Raw genomic sequence first — 25,803 nt, forward strand, 5'->3', positions numbered from 1 at the left:
AAATTATTAGATACATATGCTTAAATTTTATGGTAATTTAATTATGATTTATATTTAATTGCAGCATTATGAAATAGTATTTTTGGAAATTTTCATCGTAATATTTTCACCTTCACCACAACGCTTCATGTCCCTTCAGCGCCATGATTTCGCGAAGACGTCCTAGTTATCGATCATAATCAGCGAATTTTTTTAAATCGAATTGGCGTGTAATTGGCGTCCTTTTTGCATAAAAATCAAACGCTAGCGCGACAAACTTCATCAAATTCAAGGATTAAGGGTCGCATTTAATTCAAACATGAAATCTAAATAACTTAAAATTATTATGTTTTACTTTTAAATTTCCTTAAATTTTATGGTTTTTATAATTAATTGTAGCAGCATTATTAAATATTATTTTGGGAAATTTTCATATTCACCACAACGCTTCGTGCCCCTGATCAACGCCATGATTTCGCGAAGACGTCCTCAACTTTTGGATCTGTTCGGACCTCATGTTCTGCACGTTAAATTGGTAACGAGTCTCAATTTTGAGGGTAAAAACTTAGCTAAATTTCCGTTTTGCGAATTGATAAGTACTTATGCACCGCAAAATTCATTGATGGGATTTAAATAATCTTACATTTTATTATTAAAGTGGTACTATTTTTTTTACTTAAACAAACTTTTCTAAATTATTTTTTAGCAATGTACACGAATTCATATTTGCATAGCTTGAAAACCAGTATATTTTTTATAAAAATTTATATTTTACGGTACGTCATTTTATGACGAATCAGCGAATTGGTGTGTAATTGGTAATTAATTAATTAACTAACTGCAATTAATTACGGTTTTGTTCTCACATAAAAAATAGAACATTATCGAATTCAGGGGTTAAATGTCGCATTTAATTCAAACATGAAATCAAAATAAATTATTAGGTTTCGTTAATTTAAAATTTAAATTTTCTTAAATTTTATGGTCTTAATAATTAATTGCAGCATTTTCACATAATATTTTCACCACAACGCTTCGTGCCCCTGATCAACGCCATGATTTCGTGAGGACGTCCTCAACTTTTGGAACTGTTCGGACCTCATGTTCTGAACGTTGAATTGGTAATGAATCTCAATATCGGACGCGTTGAGCGAAGTGAGACGCGAAATGCGGCGCGGTTGTCGGCGTAACTGGTCATATTCCAAATCTCCCACCGCCGCGGTATCGATGACCTGAAGGTCAAAACGGTCACCGGCAACGCTACTGCCACGTGTCGAGGAAGGACGTCTTTTTACGTCGCATGCAACACAAAACCAAAAAAAAAGAAAAAGCAAAATCAAAAAAACGAAATAGGGTAAAAATTCGACACAAGTTTTTTAATGTTTTTTTTAGATGCTAATAAATTTAGTTAAATAATTAATTATATAACTACAATTAATATTTAAATTAGCTTAAATTTATTAGCCGTCCTTTTTAAAGTGGTGTGTGCTGCATGTTAATTAATATAATAATACAAAATGCAATAAATATTAGGAAAAAGTACACATTTTTTCGAATTTATGTGTCTAATGAAACAAAAAATTGACTCGGTTTTCCTTTCCCCTTTTTCAAAAATTAGGGTATTTTTCTTTATAAATTACGATTAGATTTGCGCGACTATGATTAATTGTGTTATTTAAGAGGATGAACGACGACAATTAACATAAAGCTGCTAAATATTGTTATAAATAAATTAAGTAGTACTACTTGAACAAATCCTCCAGCCCCAAAAAATTTGAATAAAGTCAGTAAAATAAATATATAAATTAGATAATACTATAATTACAACATAAATTATTAATCAACAGGTACATAAATTGAATTGCCGTTGGTTCTTGGTAAAGTGTGTACTTGTTTGTAGCTAAAACGGCAAGTTTTCGAGTGGGGGTGGTGGAAAAAGGTTAATAATTTAATTTAAAGTGGAGACAGTCTTTTCCTTTTCTGCTTGTTAACGTTAACGATAACGTAGGACTGGATAACGCATCGGGAAAATCAGCATATTTTTAGTCATTTCTCACCTCCGGGAACTTATTTTAAAATTCTGACCGACAAATTTGTAGAGCAGAAGGAGTTGTCAATTTTTCAAAAAAGTACACTCCAGATTTTGACACTTTTTGAAGGAGGAGATCTCAAGGTTAAGAAACCTTCAGAAACATTGGAACTCGTCGAAACTGGCTCAAAAAACTCAACGCCATTCCATTAATCAACTCACTGACGACAAATTTGTCGTCCAGAATTTTAAAATAAGTTCCCAGAGGCGAGAGAAATGATTAAAAATGTGTCGATTTTGACGATGCGTCGTCCGGTCCTACGTAAGTTAAGAATATATAAAGATTGATTATCTTCTCGTCGTCATTCATTAATCGGTGGTGGTGATATTGATATTGTAGGTAAGAAAATCGCTCAATAATTATTATTCGTCCGACAATACCTACATAATAAAACCATTTTTTGTATATAACAATAATTTACGAGCGAAATTATTGCAAACCCTGCGTTTCTTAACAGTACTAGATATTCTTGATTATTAGTTATTAAGCTAACAATTGGTTTGTTATTGGATTGGTGAGTGAGTATATACGACACATTATTAACAATACTGTGATGATGGATGAGTAATGGTGGTGGTGGTGGTAATTATTTAGTTGCTGTTGCGGTTTGTTTGTTGAGGCAAGAAGACGTTGTCGATCGCGATGATGTCGTTGTAGAATTGGATTTGGATACTATTTATGTATGTAAATTATTGAAGGAGGAAGAAGTACTTGGTTTGATCGAGGAATTGGTAACTCAACACAAAAACTGGAAGACATAGATAATTATTAATGGATTAGTGTGAGTAATTAATTAGTCGAGTTATTTATAGGCAGTTAGGAAAGGTACGTTTTTAAAATTTCTGTTAATATTTCCTAATATTTCTTTAAATTTGAGGGGACAGAATGAAAAATTTTGAGAGGACGCTCAGCTCAAGAGTGATTTCAAGATCAGTTCCGGAAATTTTGACTCAATTCATGATATAGGGAAATTTATGGAAATTTCGACACAAATCAAGATATTGAAAAATTATCTGAAATTTTGACCCGACTCATCAAACGATACGGGAATCTTCGGAAATTTTGATTTTTGACACTACTCCAGACGGAAATTTTGACCCGGCTCAAGAAATGTGGAAATTTACGGGAATTTTTACCCAACTCTTGCGGAAATTTTGACTCAATAGGGAAAGTTACGAAAATTTTAAAAACATACATTTACCAACTGCCTAATTAATTTTGTGTTAATTCTGTTTACCGTAAAAGTGTAAATGTGGATTTGATTTTTGGGGAACTTGGTTTGATTTGATTTTGAAATTATTACATAAAATCGTGATGATCAACGTGATGATGTCCATTTCCGTTGGCACCGTTTCCGGTGGTTCCATTTCCGTGATGGTGATGATTCACGGGTTGATTCACGCCGCCATGGTTTGGCTGGAGAATGTCTCCGATCGAGTTGATGTGGCGCCGTTGCGTGTAATTTGGGGGGAGCTGGGCCCCATTGCGGAGATGAATCAAGGGTTCGACGTTGTACGTGAGGGAGTCTTCCATTCGGGAGGCTTTGTCCTTCGGGTGTGCGACGTGACGAATGTCGGCGGTTTGATCGAGTCCTTCCCATCGCTTCTTCTTCCCTTGATAATCTGATGATAGGATGATGAATTAGTAAGATTGTTCATAATTAATGTAGGACTTGACGACTCATAGTCAAAATCAGAAGATTTTTAATCATTTATCCGCTCTGGGAATTTATTTTAAAATTCTGCACGATAAATTCATAGTCGGGGATTAGTTTTTACGTCAGTTTTGATGATTTCCAATTTTTCTGAAGGTTTCCTAAACTTGCTTGAGATCTCCACCTTCAAAAACTGTGAACATCTGGAGTGTATATTTTTTTAACTTGGCGACGAGTCGTTAGAATCCATTTTAAAATTCTGGATGACACATTTTTAGAGCTGGACGTTCCAAATTTTAAAAATATACGCTGCAGATTTTGACACTTTTTGAAGGTGGAGATCTCAAGTTTTAGAAGCTTTCAGAAAAATTGAAATCGTCGAAACTATTGTAAAAAATCACGGCTATTTTATTAATGAACTTGCTGACTACAAACTTATCTGAAAATAAATTCCCAGAGGCTAGAAAGATTTAAAAAATGTGCTGATTTCGGTGACGCGTCATCAAGTCCTACGTTAATTAATTCATTAATTAATCGCGTATGTACCTGCACGGTCAGTGAAGAATCCATCAAACAAGACAAAATTATTGACTTGTGGGAGCACTTTGGTGCATCCGTAATGCTTGCGAAGAAAGTAGACGAACTTGTCGGATGGCCGATCAATCGCGAAATGCTGGACCGGGATGCCCTCCTCTCTCAACATGTGGTCAAACAGGTACTTTCCTGCGCCCTGAAAAATACCAGGACAAGAACAAGTCCAGAACATTAGAAATCAACATCTTAACGTTGTAAATGACTTAACAATACCCAAAACCAAGCCAAATATGTGTTACTTTGTCCTTGTCTACTACAACATCGTCATCATCTACCTGTCGCTGCCTGGATTCGTGGATGTAAAAATCCAAAATGCAAAACGGGTTGAGTTCATGCTGCGTTCCGGCGTCGTCGAAAAGGAAAAGCTTCTTCTTCCCGATCTTCAACAGTCCGACGGCACGATTCGAGACGAAATCACAAAACATGTAGAGTTTGTTCTCTCCGGATTTTAGCTTCTCTGCATTCGTGATTATACTGTGGAGAGATTGTGCTTCTGTGGATTTCAGATAAAAAACAGGGTGGTGAGTTATTGCATTTCATCAATTTCTGTAGGACTCATTATCCTCAAAGTCAGCACGTGTTTAATCATTTTTCCGTTTGTGGGAATTTATTTTAAAATTCTGGACGACAAATTTGTGGTCGGTGAGTTGATTAATGGAATGGCGTTGAGTTTTTTGAGCCAGTTTCGACGAGTTCCAATTTTACTGAAGGTTTCTTAAACTTGAGATCTCCTCCTTCAAAAATGGTCAAAATCTGGAGTGTATATTTTTCAAAAATTTGGAACTCCCTGCTCTACAGTCGTTCAGAATTTTAAAATAAATTCCCAGAGGCGAGAAATGATTAAAAATGTGTTGATTTTAGTCATCAATTCGTACATTAAACAAATAATTATTATGTAAATACCTGCAGAGGCACGACCCATCGTATCCAAAATTTCAGAAACGCGTTCCCGAACAATCCTGCATTAACAAAAGTAATAATTAGACATTAATTTTGCTCCTCTGCGAAATGAATGAAATGGTGATGAAAAGTCATGCTGACAGGATAACAACATACACGCAAAAAATAACGGGTGTTGGCTGATTGATGGTCTGGTCAGCAAGTAAAGTAACGTGCAAAATCTGAATCTCGCGTTTTATTAAATTCGCCTAATTCACGAACAATGATTAGCGTGTCAACGTCAAATTGTCACGAGTGGGCGAGTCAACGGCAGCAAGGGCTGTCATGTCGTTTTTTAACCACAATTTTTATGGGGCATGTGAAATTCTAATACTTTTTTTCTCCGTAAAAACGGAAAGCTTTTTAATATATAAGAATCGTCTAAAAGATGCGATATGGAATGGACCACGAGGTTAAAAATGGATAAGATCATCTCATTGTCACCACTCTTTTCTAATTGGAAAAGATGACATGTTTTTTTAACCAAACACAATTTTTATGGGACACGTGACATTCCAATTTCTCCGTAAAAAGCCATTAAAAGATGCGATATGGAGGACTATAAATAAGGTTAAATAAAAATGCGTATATGCAAATGTACAAGATCATCTCATTTTTACCCCTTCCTACTGGATTTATCTATGATTAGTAAATGAGCAAAACCGAAAACTCTAATCTTTTTTCTTATCTAATCGTGGCATTCACAAGCATGAATGAAGTCGTTAAGTTTGAGTAGAAATGTCAATATTTAATCGGATATATTAATAACCATCCCTCCCTCCATATCTTTTTAGACTTAACTTTTTTTTGCCAAAATGCCAACATTTTCCGCTTCGTTCGTTAGTACATAGTTAATGAAATGAAATGCAAACACGGCTAATGATACATAACTTGAGAGAAATTATGAATGAATAACAAGACTAGCATAACCGACACAGAATTCCGGTGGTGGTGGTGACCATCATGTCGTCGTCGTCGCAAAAGTGATGAGAAAATCTGGTCTAGAACTCTAATAAAAACGGTTTTGAAACTGTTCCTTTTTCCCATGCTTGCCACAAACTACGTATAATGCTTGCTAACTTTGACTAAAAAACCAACCACCACGATCTTTCTACTTTTACACAATCACATAATAATAACCGGTGCAGCATTTGTTGTACTAGAACTTCTTCGTCTTCTTCCTTGCAATTCTTATCCTGCCAAGCAGAACGGATAAACTTGTTGAAGAAAAGTTTCAACTTGAAAAATAAAATGTTAACGCTTGGATGAAAACGTTAACAAAACTGGGATAAAGAGGAGGAGAGGAGGAAGCAGTGGCCGCGGAAGCTGGTGGGGGGACGTCTGGGGATATTGCCATTGTAGGATGGGGGGAGGGAGGGGTTTATATAAGATGGGGGGATGAGGGGGACATCGAATAATCGTGGGGACATTGTCGCCACGCTTCCGCGGCCACTGCAGGAAGGAGGAAGGGTCGGATGAGAGTACAGTTTTAAAAGAAAAAGCTTTAAAAGTTAAAAAGCTAAGCCGTATTTATGTATGTATGAATCCACTCGTAGAATTTATAATCTAAAAGTAAAATTGTAAATGAAAAACCAACAATTTTTCTATAACGCATCGCATAACAAGAAAGAAGAAAAAAAACATGAAAATGAATGATGATAAATAACATGACAGAACTGTTTATACTATTCTTTTTATGTAACTTCTTCATTACTGCACGGTTGGGCTTCTCGTCTCATTTAATCGAAGCAGGGAAATGATTCGGTGAAATTGCGTATAAAAATGGGCAAAATTAAATATTTTTGTACAAATACGGTAACTCATGTCTAGAGAATTCGGGGATGCCATTTAATCAAGAAGACATAAAGATTAACCAGGAAAAATTGTTAATTTGTTGAAAATAAGCTGAATTACTAAATTGCAAATAAAAATGTGCAAATTATTTTTGTAAAAATACAGTAACTGAAAGGCGAAGGAGGGGAAAAGCATAATTTATAGGGATTCAATTTATCAATATTAACAATTACGAATTATATAACTGCGCCTGCAACAGAATTTAATTGAATTAGCAATTGAACCAGTAAACCAGACGACATTATTACATGAGGGTTAGGTAGGAAAACTTGTTAAATCTTGGAAAAAAGGTTAAATTTGCGAAATTGCGAATAAAACTGTGCAAAATAATAAACTTTAAAGAAAGGCGAAGTAGGAAATATGTAATTTAGGGATTCAATTTATACCAAAAAACAATTACAAATGCTTCTCATTTAATCAAAATTAAGCAGGAAAAATTGTTAATTCTTATTGGAAAATCAATTCTTAAAATTGCGAACAAAAATGTGCAAAATTATTGTTTTGATACAGTAACTTAAAGAAGGGCGAATGAGGAAATGCATAATTTAGGGATTCAATTTATCCTAACAAACAATTACTTCAATTAACTGCGCCTGCAACATAACGTTCGTACCACGGAATTTAATTGGATTGGCAATTGAACCAGTAAACCAGACGACATGAGACATTCACTATTTAGCAAAACACCACCCACGCACTTATCTACAAACACAACACTTGACTCGTCGTATTCTGTCCAACAATATGTGATCATTTCATCTCCTTTCTATCCGTCCATAAATATTTATGTAATGTTGAATGGATAAAATTTAGCAAAAAGTAATTAAAGCAATGACACACACATGCAACACCTGTTACTTTGCTGCTTTTAAAATGCCTTATTTTGCACCGGATACAAATTTTGAAACCAAACTGGGGACCAGGTTTTAAAGAAAGATTTGACAAGGGAGGAAATAGGGACTAAAAATGTGTAGATTGACGGGATTTCGGTAGTCTACGTCGTACTGTTTGATAGGATTTTTGATGATAGGATTTTTTTGTTTTGCAAATATCTATTTGCAGGGAGAAGAATTGGCAAAAAGAACTTTTGGCAAGTGGTAGTGGTGTTCTTTTCGTTAGGAAAATTGGCACACCCACCTCATAAATTTGGCAATTTTACGAATATATTTCCGTGTCTGAGATTTCTAGTTTCTTATTAATTACCGTGACCGTGTGATGAAGATGATGATGCGCCATAAAATGCCCGTCACGGCGACTAAATTAATTACCGTTACTTATTTTTTTACTAATTACTTTGGACTACGTCGAGTCCTTGTCTTTCATTAATTTTCTTGTCATCTAATAGCTTAGCTTATCAACAGAACAGTTAAAAAAAACCAATCCAAACAATTGAAAATACTAATAATTCCATGATTTCAAATTGAAATTTTCAATTAATCCTCACGAAACGAAAAGTATGAAGTATCGCAGCAAAAAACATGGCAAATCAAGCAAAATTATTCATACACACGTTCTCACTCTCTTACACACACTCCAAACTAACTAACTATGCAATTAAATACTTATTAAATTTTCGTTAACTTACTTTGGCCCCAGTTGATTCAACATGGGACATCCGATCGGAATAAGATCATTCCCTATGACGGTGATTTCTTCCGGAAACAACTCTGAGAGTTGGAATGCGTACTCCATAATGGTAGAAATTTATTTAGTGAACAATTAAATCACAGCAGCAGTTAGACACTCGAGAATAATTAGTTAATTATTGATTATTATTATTTTGATGGAAGAAAGATGCGGGCTGATGCGAGAGAGAGAAATGCAACTGGCTGACTGAACTGGGATGATGACGGCCGTTGCGATGTGCGATGGGTTGGTTTGCTGCACGTCGTAGTCGTAAAAAAGACCGACCGACTCGCCTTCAAGTGGAAGAAGGGGGATAAATTTTCAGATTTTTTGTATTTCCAAGTGTGGCGGGGGGAGGAATGGGAAGGGAATGAAAACGTTTTTATATTGTTTTTTGCGAAATGGGTGTAAAAATTGTGGAAATTTATATTAATAATACGGAGATGAAAGAATACGATTTTGCGAATTTTTGTGGTGAAATGATGATGAGATTGTAGACTGGGAGAGAAATATGCTGGTGGGAATGAAAAGTGGGTGTGGTGGGTGGGTGGACAGGGAAGAGATGAAATAGTGTGTTTTTTTGCAAAGTGTGAAAATTTATTAATAAAGGGGGGAAATGGAAAAATTTGTAAGAATCAGTTTTTGCGAATTTTGATTTTTTGAAATTGTAAACTGGGAGAGAAATGTGATTGTGGGGATGAAAAGTGGGTGTGGTGGGTGGGTGGGTGGACGAAGAAGAGATGAAATGTGGGAATTTTTGATGATAATGGTGGTGGTGAGAGAATGATAAAAAATTTCAAAATACTGTTTGCTACATACAATACACTTTTGTATAATTGAAGTTTTTTTAAAACTTCCGTTATGGATGAGATTTGATTTTTAAAGAAATATATTTTTTGACATTTGATTTTTTAGGACAGAAACATTACGATTTCATGTTGGGGTTCGTTTCTGCATTGAATATTTGCACAATTTGGTGAATAAGTTTACATAAAATTAGTATCGTCATTCTATTCAACGCTTTCTTCAATTTTCTCACAATTTGAGACAATTATTATCCACTTCTTGAGACGTTTTAGTCTCAATTTGTACAAAATGAATTGTACAAAATGAGACATCTTTTTGTATATTTCCGACCACCTGGTCGCCCTCTGCATGCGCTCACTCGCACCAAAATCTCACCACGAGCGCCTCGTGCTCTCCTGCACACACCGTGCTTTACTTGTTCACTTCAGTAGTTGCGTTCTCCTCGCATCGTCAACTTCAAGATGGTAAGTTCCCAGAAATTTTTATTTTTTACTTTTCAAAATTTCACTCGTTTTCTCAAATCTGGTCAAGCCCCCACTCAGGGGGAGCTGGGGGAACCTTTGTAGTTGTAGAATTTTTACTTTTTGGGGCAGAAATTGTGGAAAAATTGGACTTTTTCCTGGTCCGCCATTTTTTACCATGCCGGTTTTTTTCTGGGGGGAGGAATTGGGTAGTTTTCGAGTTAATTATGAGGGGGTGGGGCTGCCTGTGCTTTGCAGTTGTACGGCCAAGTAGAATTTTTAAGTTTTGGGGGTGAAATTTTGTCAAATTTTGAACTTTTTTGTGTGCAAGCGTGTTTGGCCATGCTGGTTTTTTGGTGGGGGGAGGAATTGGGTAGTTTTTGAGTTAATTATGAGGGGGTGGGGCTGCCTGTGCTTTGCAGTTACACGGCCAAGTGGAATTTCCACTTTTTGGGGTTGAAATTTTGTAAAAATTTAGACTTTTTTGTGAGCAAGCGTGTCTGGTCATGCCGGTTTTTTGGTGGGGGAGGAATTTGGTACTTTTTGAGGGTGGGGCTGTACAATTTAGTAATTTTTGAGTTAAATATGACCTGGGGCTGTACAATTTAGTGTAGTTGGGGTGGAATTTTTACTAGATTTTAACCTTTTGCTTATCAAAATCAACGCTTGGCCGAAGCTGGACTGGTTTTCGGACCGGACCGGCGGAAGCTGAAAGCGGTCTCTGGAGCTATATAAATTTCCATATAGTTATTCCACACCCGCAGCGTTGTACATTAAATGCGACGCGCCGTCTTCATTGGTGGCGCAGTCGAAAGGTCGCATATTTCATTATCTTTCATTAGCCGGTTCGGCCGTGAAGTGGGAGATAGGCCATGCGAGCTACAGCCTAACTTATCTTAATTAATTAGTAATTATTAATTAGACTGGAATCTTACTTATTAATTAATGATGATTTATTGGTAATTCTTTAGTCGCATCGTAAATTTTCCGCCCCCCGTCACGGGTCCATGGGCTTCTACCCAAAGAAGCGTGCTGCTCGTCACCGCGGAAAGGTGAAGGCCTTCCCGAAAGATGACCCCAAAAAGCCTGTCCATCTCACCGCCTTTTTGGGATACAAGGCCGGTATGACGCATATCGTGAGGGAAGCAGATAAGCCGGGTTCAAGTAAGTAGTCGAAATTAATTAGAATTAACAAAATCCGCAAATTTCTCGCCTCTGGGAATTTATTTTGAAATTCTGGACGACAAATTTGTTGAGCAGGGAGTTCTCAATTTTTTTTAAAAGAAATATACACTCCAGATTTTGACACTTTTTGAAGTAGTATATTTCAAGTTTAAGAATCCTTCAGAAAAATCGAAACTGGCTCAAAAAACTCATCGCCATTCCATTAATCAACTCACCGACTACAAATTAGTCGTCCAGAATTTTAAAATAAATTCCCAGAGCAGAGAAATCATTAGAAATGTGCCGATTTTGACGATAATTAATCAAAATATTCTAATCTTACTTAATTCTTGACTTTTCTCTCCACAGAGGTGAACAAGAAGGAAATCGTGGAGGCCGTCACCATCATCGAGACTCCTCCCATGGTCGCTGTCGGCGTGGTTGGCTACATCGACACTCCACACGGTCTCCGAGCCCTCAAATTGATCTGGGCTGAACATTTGAGTGAAGATTGTCGTCGACGATTCTACAAGAATTGGTGAGTTTGGACACTTTTTTGTCTATATTTAACTAATTAGAGAGTGGATTTTTAACTGGTCATTCAAGTCAAATGATGGATAAACCAAGTGTACAAAGCACCAGCTGATTGATCAGTGATCGATAACCTAGGGCGGACTGAAAACTTGAATGAACCAGAAAAAAGAATAGAAATTAGTAGAAAATTTAACTTCAAATTAATTAAAATCAGGGATTAATTGATGAATTAATTATAAATTTAGTGTGGACCACGTCCTCTCGAAATTTAGTGGCTTTTTAAAATATAATTCCAATATTGAAAGCCCCATCCGTAATTTTTTGTATAAAAATTTGTCTCCTCTGGTTTCTGTGCTGCGGACTTTTGGCTAATTTTGACTCTGTTAACTTTACCATTTGCCTGGCACAGTTTAAACTATGAGACGACGACTCGAAATGAAATGAAAATGTTGCTGGGACAGGGATTCAAATGCAGAATTGTTCTTCTTTGAAAGGGGAGAAAATAGTTGACGTTTTGATTGGTAAAAAAGGTACAAATCCAAGAAGAAGGCGTTCACCAAGGCGAGCAAGAAATGGCAGGATGCCCTCGGCAAGAAGCAGATCGACCATGACTTTAAAATCATGAAGAAATACTGCAGCGTGATCAGGATCATTGCCCACACTCAGGTAAATTTAGCGTAATTATGTATGATAATTTTTCGGCTGTGGGAACTTATTTTAAAATTCTGGACGACAAATTATTAGTCGTTGAGTTGATTAATGGAATGGCGATTAGTTTTTGAGCCAGTTTCGATGAGTTCCAATTTTTCTGAAGGCTTCTTAAACTTGAGATCTCTTTCAAAAATTGTCGACGACTTGCGCTCTACGAATTTGTCGTCCAGAATTTTAAAAATGTGTCGATTTTTGATAATGATTCCATTTTTGACCGTATTTATTCCATTTTTTTGCAGATGAAACTGTTGAAACAACGCCAGAAGAAGGCTCACATCATGGAAATCCAACTCAACGGTGGGTCCATCTCTCAAAAGTTGGACTGGGCCAAGAAGCACCTCGAAAAGCCGATCCCAATCAACAACGTGTTCGCCCAGGACGAGATGATTGACATCATCGGAGTCACCAAGGGAAAGGGGACGAAGGGTGAGTTTCAGAAACTGAAATTTTAGCATGATTTTCATTTTTAATTTTTTGAGCGTGATGATTAACGTGAGTTTACCACACTGAAAGAAACCCTGTGGATAAAACATGTTGCCTTCCTTCTGATTAATTAACTAACTATGTTACTAACTAAAATTAAGGTTGTTAATTAGTTAATTGTGCCGTTAAATTGAAATGTTGTCCAATTTCTGTGTGCAGGTGTCACTTCCCGTTGGCATTGTAAGAAGCTGCCCCGCAAGACGCACAAGGGTTTGAGGAAGGTCGCTTGTATCGGAGCCTGGCATCCGTCACGTGTTCAGTTCACCGTGGCACGTGCCGGTCAAAAGGGTTACCACCACAGGACCGAGATGAACAAGAAGATTTACCGAATCGGAGAAGGTATCCATGTCAAGGATGGAAAGAAGGTGGTGAACAACGCCTCCACCGAGTACGACTTGACCGAGAAGAGCATCACCCCGATGGGAGGATTCCCGCATTATGGGGAGGTCAACAACGATTTCTTGATGATCAAGGGGTGCTGCGTCGGGCCGAAGAAGAGGGTTCTTACTTTGAGAAAGGTGAGAGAGATTTGTTAAAGAAAGGATTTTTATGTAGCAAGAATGAACGTCTGTCAGCGTATGTGATCAGGTTTTGGGTAAATTAGTGGGAATCGATTGCAAATTTAATAAGTGTGGAATTTGCAAAAGAGACGATCTGCCAATGGGCACGTTTGGCAGAGATATTTGCATCCGAAGAGAAGAAAACGCGTCTTAAAGTCGACAAATTTTACACTTTCCAAATTTACTGAGAGTTTTCTCCTCTTCGGATGCAAATATCTCTGCTAAACGTGTCCATTGGGAGATCGTGTCTTTCGCAAATTTCGTACTAATTAAATTTGCGACCGATTTGCACTCGTTTGCTCTAAGAGCATACGCTGGGAGACCTTCATTTTTACTAGTTAAGATGATGTGAATTCATTAGAGCCTTTTTTTGGATGAATCGGTACACGTACCGACTTTGATTATCAATGATAGGACTGATTACAACTGAAGAAAACTGGGAATTGATAAACTATTTGTTGGGGATGAAGTTTTAACGTATTTTTTTCTTTACTATGTTCTAGTCTCTCCTCACCCACACGAAGCGTTCCGCCTTGGAGAAGATCAACTTGAAGTTTATCGACACCTCTTCCAAATTCGGTCATGGACGATTCCAAACGCCCGAGGACAAGTTGGCATTTATGGGTCCGCTTAAGAGGGATAAGGAAAAGGTGGCGGAGTAGATGATTAACCTTTATAATTAACTAAGTAACTACTGGAAGGATTTGTTGTTTTATCATTGATTTTTAGTAGTGAAAAATAAATGGTTTTTCACCAAAGAGAGATATGTTAGTCTAAAAAAGTATTTATTTTGCATAAATAAAAGAAAAACCTATCAGTACAGCTTTGCTTAGCCCGAACCAGGAATGATTAGTAAACCCATGTTTGTCAGTAGTTTTCTATGAAATTATGTGTTACTATTTTCCATTAATTCTTCCATCAATCCTTCGTATTACTTACTAGGCTCCAAATTCTAAAAATATTTACTATCCCTTCCCTTGACTACTTCCTAGTGGAGGTCGCCTCTATAGCCTCCTGGTTAATTTTTGTTCATATTTAACTTCATGTTATTTCGTGAAAAAACAGTATGGATCTCTGGTCCAGATTTCAGCTTTCTATGTTAATTTCTGAAAATCGGTGGGGGTCACCCCATAGGGTCCCTCTGGATGAAAATTTTACCAATTTGACTTCATATTCTTCCATTACGGGCCATTTGCAGCCTCTATACCAAATTTCAGCTCGATTGGATGATTTTGAAAAATCGGTATGGGTCACCCCCTCGGGTACCTCCGGTTGACAAATTTTCCAATTTCACTTCATATTCTTTCATTAGGAGCCATTAGCAACCTTTGTACCAAATTTGAGCTTTTTAACACAATTTTGAAATTTTGGTGCATAATACCCCACCCACTCCGATGACCCCCACCGGTCAACCACTTGACCGATTTGGCCCATCTTCGAACTCGTTTCCTAACTTTGTCCAATATGCATATGGTAAAAATTTCAAGTCAATCGGTCAACTGGTTCGAGAGTTATCGAAAGACAGACGGACAGACAGACAGACGGACATGACAATTACATAAGCCCTGGTTCGGGCTAAAACTAACTGATTTACATGGAGGAGTAGGAATTCTTGTTATTTTGGTCAGCATTATCATGAAATTTTGGTAGTTTTGTCCGCTTTACTGATAGGATTTGTTGGTTTATCATGGTTTTTAGTAGTGAAAGATAAGTTGTTCTTTATCCAAGAGAGATATTTGAATTGATTTTGCATAAATAGAATAGAAACTATCTGATTTACATAATTAACCAGTTAAAAAAGAGCTAGGAAAGGAATTCTTTGCACTTTTGGGATCATCAATCACGAGATTTGCTGGTATTTTTGCCCATTTTACTGAAAAGATTTACTGTTTTATCGTTGATTTTTTAGTAGTGAAAGGTAAGCCAGTTATCATCCAAGAGAGGTTTGAATTAGTCTTAAAAATATTTATTATTTGCATATAAATTAAAACTAACTAATCTACATAATTATTGATTAAAGAAGGACTAGGAATTCTTGTTATTAATGGCACTTTGGTCATCAATTATCATTAGATTTGCTAGTTTTGTCCATTTTACTGAAAATATTTGTAGTTTTACGATTGATCTTAATGAAAAATAAGTTGTTTTTAACCCAAGAGAGAAGTGTAAATTCTTAAAAATATTTATTTTGCATAAATAAACAAAAACTAACTAATCTACATAATTAACTAATTAAGGAAGGACTAGGAATTCTTGTTATTAATGGCACTTTGGTCATCCTCATCAGATTTTTTGTCCATTTGATCTTCCATTTCTTTCGTGACGGTTCCATGCGTCTTATTTTTCCGGAAGGATTCAAAGTCCTCTTGGAAGGGGTCTTTCGGCTCGATGGCGACGGGCGTCTTTTTCATCCAGCTGGCATACCGATAACCAAACTTGGTCCAGAGAGGGGTGAACGTGTCCATGTCTTCGAGAAGGAGGGCCAACTTGGGGGGTGTGACGGGCTTCCCCATTTCCTGCGAGACAAGAGGAGAGGAGAAACATATTTAGCAAAGTTTTTGGATTTGGGGGATTAATTTCATGTTAATTTGACCGGTTTGGAGTTTAAGGGACTTTTTAAAATTACGTAAAATTGGAGTTAATTTTTAACCTTGTAGAGAGTAAGTGAAAGACTTTCACTGAAAGTATTTAATTATTTTGGGTAAAACGTACAGCGCTTCGTTTCTTGCGGGTTTGCTACACATTTTTTGCAATACATGGCAAGAAATGCGAGGTGCGAGAAACTGCAAGAAATGTGCGCCATCCAGCCGCGCGCCGTATGGCGTTGGGGCGTCGTTTCTTGCGCCGTGCATTTCTTACAGGTCAAAATATTTTACCTGCAAGAACCACTTTTTTGCAAGTGGTTACTTCCACCCGGAACAAATTATTAATGCGTGTTTAATTATGGATAGTTTTTGCTCAAGAAACGTGACCACCTTGACCCCGATTTTCGCCTAGAAACATTCCTGTTATTCGCCATGTTATAATTTTATTCCAATTTTTTCGACACAATGTTCCCTTTTGTCGACAAAGCATGTTACAAATGATCTTTGTGCCATCAAATCGAATGAGAACTTATGACGTGCATCATCCCACAACTGCAAAAACGGTGAATCAGCCAGAGAATCGTTTAGAATTATGATGATAAGCTAAAGGTTATCAGATCACACGCATACATTTGCGAATATTTTGCTTGTTTGTACACACACTTATGGAATCCATATGCAAACAAAATATTCGCAAATTGACCCACTACGTGACACAATGCTTGCATGTAAAATTCGCGAATATAACGTTTTGCATGTGCATTTCTCTTTTTCCCGACGAAATATCAACGTCAGGCTCAGGCATCAATGGTAAAAGGTGATGCATTCTATAAAATGTTGTCATTTGTAGCCAAACCTTTCTACCTGTCAGGCAAATAAGTGCACATTTTCGCAAATATTTTGCACGTATAACATTTTAAAATTGCAAAATTTTTCCAAGTGTTCTTACAAAATATGGCCACTACACCTGAAAAATTTACATTTTTCTACCACGCCGAATCTCCCTTTTCGCAATTCCACTACGCGAAATTTACCGCAGCTCCGATCAATTTTCATAATGCAGAGGAGGAGCTCGAGGTTCAGGAATTTTCCAGTTGCGAAATGTGGATGATGTACAACAAAGCGAAACTCTTTAAAGATGAGGACATCGCTACAAAGATTTTGAATACGGAGGAACCCTTCAAGTGCAAAAAGTTGGGGAGACAGGTGAGAGAGAAATTTCATAATTTTGAGACATTAAAAAATGATATAAGGCGGATATGTATGCATATAAGAAAATCGCTGAAGTATGTATTTACATTTACTGTTTACAAAAAAAAACGATAAAAAAAATTTGGAAATGCGTACGAAACGAAAAATCATAAAAATAAGAGACATTATATTTTTAAGTCTGATTTTTTTGTGATCGTATTTCTTTGGACAAAAAAATCGTCTCATATCGTTGAAATCTGGTGAAATACTTACTAAACATATGCATTTTTTGAAAAAAAATATGTAAATATGCAAAATATATAATTTACATTTACGAATTTTAAAATACTAGAGAAAATATTTACATGTCTGAAAACCTAGACATGTGTGACAATATGTAAAACTATTTTGAATTTTTTGTGGTCTTGGTCTATGCGAGTTAGGGGACACACCCACAAAGTTTGACCGTGCATCGTTATTAAATGAAAAACTTGAAAATAAATACATATCCGCCCTCTGACTGATAATAAACTGTCCCTAAAAATAGGTCAAGAAGTTTGACCAAGCGATCTGGAATATGCACTCACGGACCATCGTGAAAGAAGGGAATCGCCACAAATTCACGCAAAATCCGGCCCTCCTGGAAAAACTGCGAGCCACGAAGGGCACCACGCTGGCGGAAGCGAGCCCGAGAGATTTACTTTATGGAATCGGCCTGTCCGCTAATAATCCTCGTGCCTCGGACAGAAACAAGTGGAGAGGGAGGAACGTTCTGGGACAAATATTGACCGATTTGAGGGACGAGTTGGACAAATAGTGATTTCACCGGAAAATTGACGACAAATTTTGTTATATTTTTGCAAGCGTGACCAAAATACTGTGTCAAAATGCAGTATTTTGAGCCTCGTTCTGTCCAGGGTTTGGATTTCTGGAGATTTTACACCCAAAAACAGACGAGAATCTACGTGGAGAAGGCAACATGCATTCGTACGAAAATACAGGTTTTGTGAAAAAATTAAGTTTTTATCGATGTCAAAGTACATTCGTTTTAGGAATTTTTAAAGTTAAAGCATTTTGATATTGCGACAAAAAGCTAATTTCTTCACAAAACATGCATTTTCGTGTGACTGTTGTGTTCTGTTCGTCTTTTTGTGGGTGTAACAGTCCTGGAAATCAAAACCCTGGGAAGAACTGAGCTAAAAATACGATATTTTGACAAAGTATTTCGCCGGATATAGATATGTAATTAAAAAATAATATAAATTAATCCGAATAAAACAGATAAATACCTTGTTAATTATTCCTTTTCGTACGACTTCTTTAAAATCTTCAATATTGAGGACGAATCTCGTGTCAGCCTTGATTTCTCGGCGGTTTGCTTCCTCCATGACCCAGAAGACGTAGGCCGGGTCGAAAGCGCGGCTCGCTTGGGTGAGCAGGGCGCCCATAATTTGAATATTCGGTCTGCAAAAATATGTAAATTAGCATTGATCATATCATATTTGCATTTTGAGCGTGTATTTATTTTACGTGAAGTTTGCCGCATCCATCTCCGCTAAAAGTTCACTCGCCATCTTTTTTGATTTGCATGCAGTCGCCGACACGCCCCAGGTCATTATGTTTGGCGTTAAGTTGAACTGGGGGAAGCAGGCGAGCAGCTTTTTCGCCCCGACGGAGTTGTTCCCGTCGTAGTAACGTTTTAACATGAGGTTGAAAAAGGTAATGTCCGGGTTCAGTTTGTACGTTTTCATCATCATGACGAGATCCTGGAGGAGAAGAGAGAGAGAGTTAAAAATTAGACTAAAATGTATAGTGCACCAAAATCGACGTAACATTTTAAATCATTTCTTGGGTCTGGGAACTTATTTTAAAATTCTGGACGACAAATTTGCCGTCAGTGAGTTGATTAATGGAATTGCATGAGTTTTTTGAGCCAGTTTCGACGAGTTCTAATTTTTCTGAAGGCTTCTTAAACTTGAGATCTCCTCCTTCAAAAAGTGTCAAAATCTGGAGTGTATATTTCTCTTTAAAAATTGGCAACGACGCGCTCCAGAAATTTGTCGTTTAGAATTTTAAAATAAATTCCCAGAAGCGAAAAGTGATTAAGAATATGCGGATTTTAGTCATAGATTCCTAAATACGTTGAACTATGTAAATCTCTACACGAACCGAAATGTCTGACGGATGGATGACTTGTCCCAATTCTGTCACCGTTTTTAAATTGGGTCCCACCCGACTTGTCACCATTTCTTGGAGGAAGCCACGCAGTCCGCCGAAAACGATGAGCCTGGAAAAAATGATGGGATTCAATTTTAAGTTGGCAAAAAAGTAATACATTTTAAAAAGAAATTTGCACCTATTCTGCGGAAGTTTCAACGCCTCGATGAGATCAATATAGGAAAACTGTCTAACTTCCTGCTCCACAATTTGATTAGTTGTCAGCATCCTCTGGTTAATCTTATCGAGAGAATTGGCATCATTTAAGCAGAGCAGGTTGAGCATGTCGTCACTCTCTTCGAGCGTCGTGACGGGCGGGAGGAGCAGCCCGGTTTCGTCGTCCGCCTTCTTTTTGCGGACATTTTGCGCACCCGCCTCGATGAATGCGGGCTCCGGCAAAATTCCGCACTCTCGAACCGCCCTGAGGAGCAAGTTAAAGGTGTAAATGTCGGCGCGGATCTGCATCGCGTGCATTTTCCGCCATGTGACGAGCACGTGTCGAAAGCCGTTCTCCGTATTGGTTATGCAGGCTTGTAAGAGCATGTTGAACGTTTCCGTGTTGGGGTCGTATTGTCCGAGAGAAATCATTTCGTCCACGACGCCGAAGGCGGATTCGATGTCGCCGTTACGTCCGTATCCTGCGGGCAAAAAAGTTCGGATTAACGTAGTCGAAATTAACAGATTTTTAATCATTTCTCGGGTCTGGGCATTTATTTCAAAATTCTGGACGACAAATTTCTAGAGCAGGGAGTTTCCAAGTTTTTAAAAATGTACACTCCAAATTTTGACCCTTTTTGAAGGAGGAGATCTCAAGTTTAAGAAGCCTTCAGAAAAATTGGAACTCGTCGAAACTGGCTCAAAAATCTCGACGCCATTCCATTAATCAACTAACTGACGGCAAATTTGTCGACCAGAATTTTAAAATAAATTCCCAGAGGCGAGAAATGATTAAAATTGTGGAGATTTTGACATTTTTGGTGACGAGGTTCAAAGTTGATTTATAAAATAGTGAAATAAAAATATTTAAAATATCATATCAGGTTCAAAGCGTACACGTTTTTCTAAAATAATAATTCTAAAAGTTCGAAAATTTATATTTTTGCTATTAATACACCGGGTTTACCTAGGTTTTTGCGCTTATCAAAAAAAAGTGTATACATTAAAAAAATAGAAACGACCTGCTCTACAAATTTGTCGTCCAAAAGTTTAAAATAAATTCCCAGAGTGGAAAAATGAAAAAAAAACATGTCCTAATTTTGACAATTTTAGCGTCGAGTCCTACATTAAATTGATACGCAAATATACCTGTTCACTTTTATTCATATGAGTGATTATGATATTGAGTGAAAATGAATTTCCTGCCATTTGAATGAAAATGAATGAAAGATTCCGTCATTTCAGATGAATGGCTGTGAATGAATGGATTTCTCACTCATTTCATTTTTCACCACGTGCTTAATACATAGGGCGACGTAAGAAATGAAGTGAATTTGAACGAAAATGACTGAATGTAAATGAAAATCTTCACTCAGAAAGAGAGATGACTGACTTTTGAGTGAGAACTGAAATTTTGAACAGGTACATATGTATGCAAATATACACATTAAAACAATCCACCCCACCTTTAATCATAGCATGATACACGATCTGATTCGGCGTCACGACACTACCCTCCGTCCCCATCGCCTCTCGCAACCTTCCCATCCGCTTAATATTATTCTCCGCGTCCCACGTGGAGTTCGAACAGGCGTTGAAAAGGCTCGTGTACGTCGACTCCTTCGGTTTGAAGCCTCTCTTTTTCATGTCGTTAAACATCTTGAAAGCCATTTGGACGTATCCCACCTGCGCGCAGGAGGAGATGAGGAGATTGTAAATGTAGACGAATTGCGTGTGCGAGTACTGGAAGCCGCCTTGTGCGAGGGCCGACTGCACCGTGTCGACGGCCTCTTTGACCTTCATCTCGTCGACGAGGAGTTTCACTCTCCGCGACAGTTTGAGCATGGTCCATTTGTCTTCACGGGCCGGGAGGAATTTGGAGTCGTCGCCTTCGGCGTCGTCGTCGTAAATGTTGTCGACAAGGCCGAGTTGAACGGAGTCGGAGAGGAGTTCTTTTTTGAGGGAGGTGCCGACATAGTCTTTGACGGGGACGGGGCCTAAGCTGAGGGTGCCGAAGGTGTCGGCGTCAGTGTGGGAGAGGAGGGAGGAGAGGTCGAGGGATGCATCAGGGGTGGAGGCGGAGGTGGAGGGGGAAGAACGAGTGGACGAGGGAGAGGAGGAGGTGGTGGTGGTGGTGGGTCCGGTTTTGGAAGTGAATTTTGAATAATCTCCGATAACTGGAAAGGTAATTAGATTTTTTTAATGGGTTGAAAATTATTGAATTGTTGGTTTTTGTAGTGTTTCGTTTTTTTGTGGGGTTGTTAAATACATTTCTTGAATTGCAAGGAAACGAGCGAGCGCATGAAATCTAGAAGAAAGGGCAAGAAATACGGAACTATCTAGCGACGCGCCGTATGAATTATAGCGGCGGGCGCATAGTTTCTTGGCTCTTGCAGTAATTTCAGGTCAAAATAGCTGCAAAACAACTCTTTCATGTCGTTATTTCTTTGGGGTTTGCTACATTTTTGCACTGCAAAGCAAGAAACGCACGAAATGCGAGGTACAAGAAATATGCATCATCTAGCCACGCCCATTGTGAACTATTTATCGCGGCGTTGCGTCGTTTCTTGCGCCCTGGATTTCTTGCAGGTTAAAATATTTAGCTGCAAGAAACCACTTTCTGTCCGTTATTTCTTGCAACTGGTTACTTTTCCCTGAACGAAATACTGATTTTTTTTGTAAAAATTTACCAGCAGTTGACTTCTTATCAAAGCGATTCGGATCTTTGTACGCCTTTAACTTGGCCCTCTCCTGATCGTAGATCTCTTCATAATTGCGTCCGTACTTTTGAAATCGTATTTCGTCATCGGTTGTTTTGCGGATTTTCCGTTCGTAAAGGTCGTCCAATGTTTTATTATAGTTGGGACCGGCACGGTGATCTTCGCGACGTCTTCGGTCATCGTAATGGCTGATGTTATTATTATTATACGAGTTGTAACGACCGCTTTCACCACCACCACCGGAAAAGTTTTGGCTCCTATTGTTGTACGAGTTTGGCTGTCGGTTCCCTGAAGAAAAAATGGGTCAGTTTAATTCTTAATTAATTAAGTATTTGAGAAGGATATTGAATTTGCAATTTGCATACCTCCTTCGGACCATGAATTTCTCCTATTGTCACCGTAATTATTACCGCGATCAGAATTACGTCGATCGTCAAAATTACGATTGTTACCGTCTCGGTTAAAATTACGTCGATCGTCACCATCAAAATTACGATTGTTACCGTCTCGGTTAAAATTACGATTGTTATCGTCCCGGTCAAAACTACGTCGATCGTCCCCACGGTCAAAATTACGTCGATTATTCCCCCGATCATAATTGCGGCGATCGTCACCTCCGTCAAAATTATGATTGTTTTCATCGTCTCGGTTAAAATTTCGTCTCTGTTTGAAGTCGTTATTCTCCGAAAAATTGCGACGTCTTGGTCTTGGGTTATCGTTAAAATCTCCGTCATTCTGACTCTGACTCCTTCTTCTTGGATAAGCGTCTTCTTCTCCATGACCATCGTCATCATTGTAGTCGTCATAATTTGGCATAGTCCTCTGGGTGAGGGGTCTCTTTTTAGTATTGTTATATTTCTGCCTAGATTCGGACCGTCCCCTATTTTCGAAATATTCTTCATCTCTTCTGTCCTTCTTATATTTATAATTACTCGATTCCTCTCCATGTTCTTCGGATGGATGGATATGAAAATAAAGAAAAACAAGGAAAAAATATCAGATTTTGTTGATTTATTCAAACTTGGTTATTTATGAAATATTTTATCCTTACAAATTAATTGGTGGACTAAACTTATCACCGCGCTTATCAAAATCTAATTAATTTTACTAGCGTTCTAATTTGTATAGTTTGGAGGATTTTGGTATTAGTTTTTTGGTGGTTATTTAACAAATAAATTAATTGGTGTACTAAACTTATCATCGCTTGGCGCTTATCAAAATCTAGTTTTACTACTGTTCTAATTTGTAGGAATTTAGTTGTGTCGTCTGCTTTTAAAAATTACCTGTGGCCTCCTGCTTATTCTGCGACATGGACGCCGTTAATTGTTTCATGCGATCGCGCATTGCATCATCGTCTCCTCGCGGTGACGAAGTTGAGAACCAGCGCCGCCCACCGTCATTGTGATCATCGTAATAATCCTCGTTCCTGTTGCTATTCCTCCAGGTGGGATTGTTGCCATAATTTGAATTATTGAACCTGGGTCGATAACTGCTATTGTTCGAGTTCATTCTCTGCCTGAGAAACTCGTTGCGACTGAAGTTGTTTTTGTAGTCTTGTAAAACTTCGCGATATCGGGATTTCGCTTTCTTGAGAAGGTCCGGATTTAGCTTGGCGGATGGAGTGTAATCCTCCGGGGAACATGTGGAGAGCTGGATGAGACGTTGAGTGATGGATGCGGGGTCGTTGGGGTCTTCTTTTTGTGCGGGTGGTCGTGAAGTGGATTTAGGAACAATGGCGACTGGGTCGATTTCTTGGTGGAGAAGGGTCGTTTCTTCGGGTTCTTGTTGGAAAGAGGTGGGTTCGTCGTGGGATGAAGTTTCCGCGACGTGTTCTTGTGGTCGGGCGTCGCCTTCTTGGGATGAAGAGAAGCTTCTGTGATTCGTTTAAGAAATATGTAATTAGTGGAGTGGATTAATATTTTTTTAGGGATGGTTTAAATACAATATTTTGAGCTTCGTTCTTCCCAGGGCTGTTACACCCACAAAAAGACAAAAATTTACGTGGAGCAGGTATCAGTCTTACGAAAATACAGGTTTTGTAAAGAAATTAGCTTATTTTAGCTGTCAAAATATTGTGGCTATTCACGCAGGCTTTGGTAACATTATAAAATCCGTAAATTCCATAAACTTACAAACTTGTACAATATTTTACTCATATTTCGAAGGGAAATTAGGTTACAAATTTTTGTAGACTTGAGCAGATCAAGGGCATCTCTTTATTTTGTAAAAGGTTGTAAAATTGTGGTACAAAAAGCACGGATTTTACGAGTGACTGCGAAATGACTGCGTGAATTGGTTCAGTATTTTGACAGGGATAAAAAGCTAATTTCTTCACAAAACCTGTATTTTCGAACGCCTGTTGCTTTCTCCACGTACATTTTCATCGTTTTGTGGGTGTAACAGCTCCGGAAATCCAAACCCTGGGAAGAACTGAGATCAAAATGTTGCATTTCGACAAATTAGTTTGACCATTCTTGAATTTTTTATGAAATAGGATGAATTTTTTACCTGAGAATGTAGATTTGTTTCAAATTTGGTGATGATGATCCTTCATAATTCTTTTGGAGGAAGAAGGAACAATTCCTGGTTCCATTAAGGAATTGCTGTCTTAAAAGTGACCCGTTGTAAAATGGGGAGGACAAGATTTGTAAAGATGCTCGAAGTTGGTTCATTTTGAGGGAGAGGAGAAATTTACGGATTTTGAAAGTTCTGAAATGAAAAATAAAGACATGAAAATGTAAAATTTGATTAATTTTCAAATGTTGATAATTATACATTTATATAAACTATTATATCTGTCGACAAACCCTTTCCTCTGTGATAAAAATAAATTTAAAAAATGCTGACGATAATTGCTGATAAGCTTACCACTTAATTCATTCCCTTCTCAGAAGGGCCTGACGAGCAAAAATTTGCGGATTTTGAAAGTTCTGAAAATCAAATAAGACACGAAAATGTAAAATTAACAAGTTGATTAATTTATAATAATTATGCGTCGATAATCCCTCGTCTGTCAAAAATTGTCGCCGTGATAAAAAATAATTTAAAATGCTGACGAAATAGTTCTCTTATCGAAAAAAAGAAATGACTGGAGCTTACCAATTAATTCTGTTGAGCAACTCTAATTCTGACCGGCCAGACCACGAACAACAATGGTTAACAGTTAGTTAAACTTTTAAATTTTAACTGTCTTCAATTAATAATTAATTTAAACGCAGCACATTTTTCTCGAGCTGATTTATTCTTCTACCGCCGGCTTCCATCCATGAGGTGCAGTCGCAGTCTATACATGTGCTCAGCGGATGCAATAGTGCCGACTGATTCAGAATTTAGTGCCAAATATCACAGTTTTGGGCTTATCTGACCCTTTATCTTATCAGATTAAGTAGTATCACATCGATTAGTATCATATTTTCGAGTCGGGAAACAAATATTGAAACGTTATGACCCTTACCTCGTCGCCACGATGGCGTCGCCG

At 37.8% G+C, this 25,803-nt stretch overlaps 4 protein-coding genes across 5 annotated transcripts; 2 read left to right on the forward strand and 2 right to left on the reverse strand.

Annotated features, from left to right (window-relative positions):
- Positions 1–24: 24 nt before the first annotated feature.
- On the reverse strand, positions 25–8,958 carry LOC110855937 (alpha-tubulin N-acetyltransferase). 2 transcript variants are annotated; one of them, XM_035856630.1, is made up of 6 exons: positions 8,696–8,958; positions 5,221–5,276; positions 4,593–4,810; positions 4,270–4,453; positions 3,373–3,691; positions 25–1,266 (listed from the first exon to the last, which is right to left on the reverse strand). In XM_035856630.1, the coding sequence occupies exons 1-6, from the start codon at positions 8,800–8,802 to the stop codon at positions 1,002–1,004; spliced, it is 1,149 nt and encodes a 382-aa protein (XP_035712523.1). In that variant the 5' UTR covers positions 8,803–8,958; the 3' UTR covers positions 25–1,001. The 2 variants fall into 2 exon arrangements, 1 of the variants encoding a protein (XP_035712523.1); XR_004836164.1 differs by lacking the exon at positions 25–1,266 and adding an exon at positions 2,331–2,817 and having other exon boundaries at positions 3,307–3,691; positions 8,696–8,955.
- A 941-nt stretch (positions 8,959–9,899) lies between these two features.
- On the forward strand, positions 9,900–14,220 carry LOC110855909 (60S ribosomal protein L3). Its single transcript, XM_022104323.2, has 7 exons — positions 9,900–10,007; positions 10,976–11,168; positions 11,538–11,706; positions 12,233–12,368; positions 12,653–12,839; positions 13,056–13,414; positions 13,960–14,220. The coding sequence occupies exons 1-7, from the start codon at positions 10,005–10,007 to the stop codon at positions 14,116–14,118; spliced, it is 1,206 nt and encodes a 401-aa protein (XP_021960015.1). The 5' UTR covers positions 9,900–10,004; the 3' UTR covers positions 14,119–14,220.
- Positions 14,221–15,620: 1,400 nt separating this feature from the next.
- On the reverse strand, positions 15,621–25,667 carry LOC110855829. The gene is made up of 12 exons (XM_035856596.1): positions 25,425–25,667; positions 25,194–25,255; positions 24,834–25,034; positions 23,609–24,198; positions 22,691–23,275; positions 22,296–22,613; positions 21,072–21,782; positions 19,589–20,087; positions 19,402–19,519; positions 18,763–18,998; positions 18,522–18,696; positions 15,621–15,972 (listed from the first exon to the last, which is right to left on the reverse strand). Exons 3-12 carry the CDS (start codon positions 24,995–24,997, stop codon positions 15,700–15,702), a joined length of 3,669 nt encoding a protein of 1,222 aa, XP_035712489.1. The 5' UTR covers positions 24,998–25,034; positions 25,194–25,255; positions 25,425–25,667; the 3' UTR covers positions 15,621–15,699.
- Positions 15,991–18,192, forward strand: LOC110855922. Its single transcript, XM_022104340.2, has 2 exons — positions 15,991–17,247; positions 17,780–18,192. The coding sequence occupies exons 1-2, from the start codon at positions 16,996–16,998 to the stop codon at positions 18,047–18,049; spliced, it is 522 nt and encodes a 173-aa protein (XP_021960032.1). The 5' UTR covers positions 15,991–16,995; the 3' UTR covers positions 18,050–18,192.
- Positions 25,668–25,803: the final 136 nt, after the last annotated feature.

This window comes from Folsomia candida, unplaced genomic scaffold (genome assembly GCF_002217175.1).
Source record: "Folsomia candida strain VU population unplaced genomic scaffold, ASM221717v1 Fcan01_Sc014, whole genome shotgun sequence".
NCBI classification, from domain to species: domain Eukaryota; kingdom Metazoa; phylum Arthropoda; class Collembola; order Entomobryomorpha; family Isotomidae; genus Folsomia; species Folsomia candida.

Coding starts and splice junctions, on each gene's coding strand:
- LOC110855937 (XM_035856630.1), bottom strand. CDS start 8,802: ATGGAGTACGCATTCCAACTCTCAGAGTTGTTTCCGGAAGAAATCACC. Junction 5,277..8,695: donor TTGAATCAACTGGGGCCAAA/GTAAGTTAACGA, acceptor TTGTTAATGCAG/GATTGTTCGGGAACGCGTTT. Junction 4,454..4,592: donor ACGAATCCAGGCAGCGACAG/GTAGATGATGAC, acceptor GGTATTTTTCAG/GGCGCAGGAAAGTACCTGTT.
- LOC110855909 (XM_022104323.2), top strand. Junction 12,369..12,652: donor GGATCATTGCCCACACTCAG/GTAAATTTAGCG, acceptor ATTTTTTTGCAG/ATGAAACTGTTGAAACAACG. Junction 12,840..13,055: donor CAAGGGAAAGGGGACGAAGG/GTGAGTTTCAGA, acceptor TTCTGTGTGCAG/GTGTCACTTCCCGTTGGCAT.
- LOC110855922 (XM_022104340.2), top strand. CDS start 16,996: ATGGCCACTACACCTGAAAAATTTACATTTTTCTACCACGCCGAATCT. Junction 17,248..17,779: donor GCAAAAAGTTGGGGAGACAG/GTGAGAGAGAAA, acceptor CCCTAAAAATAG/GTCAAGAAGTTTGACCAAGC.
- LOC110855829 (XM_035856596.1), bottom strand. CDS start 24,997: ATGAACCAACTTCGAGCATCTTTACAAATCTTGTCCTCCCCATTTTAC. Junction 22,614..22,690: donor AAATTCATGGTCCGAAGGAG/GTATGCAAATTG, acceptor TTTTTTCTTCAG/GGAACCGACAGCCAAACTCG. Junction 20,088..21,071: donor GTATCATGCTATGATTAAAG/GTGGGGTGGATT, acceptor TTTTGCCCGCAG/GATACGGACGTAACGGCGAC.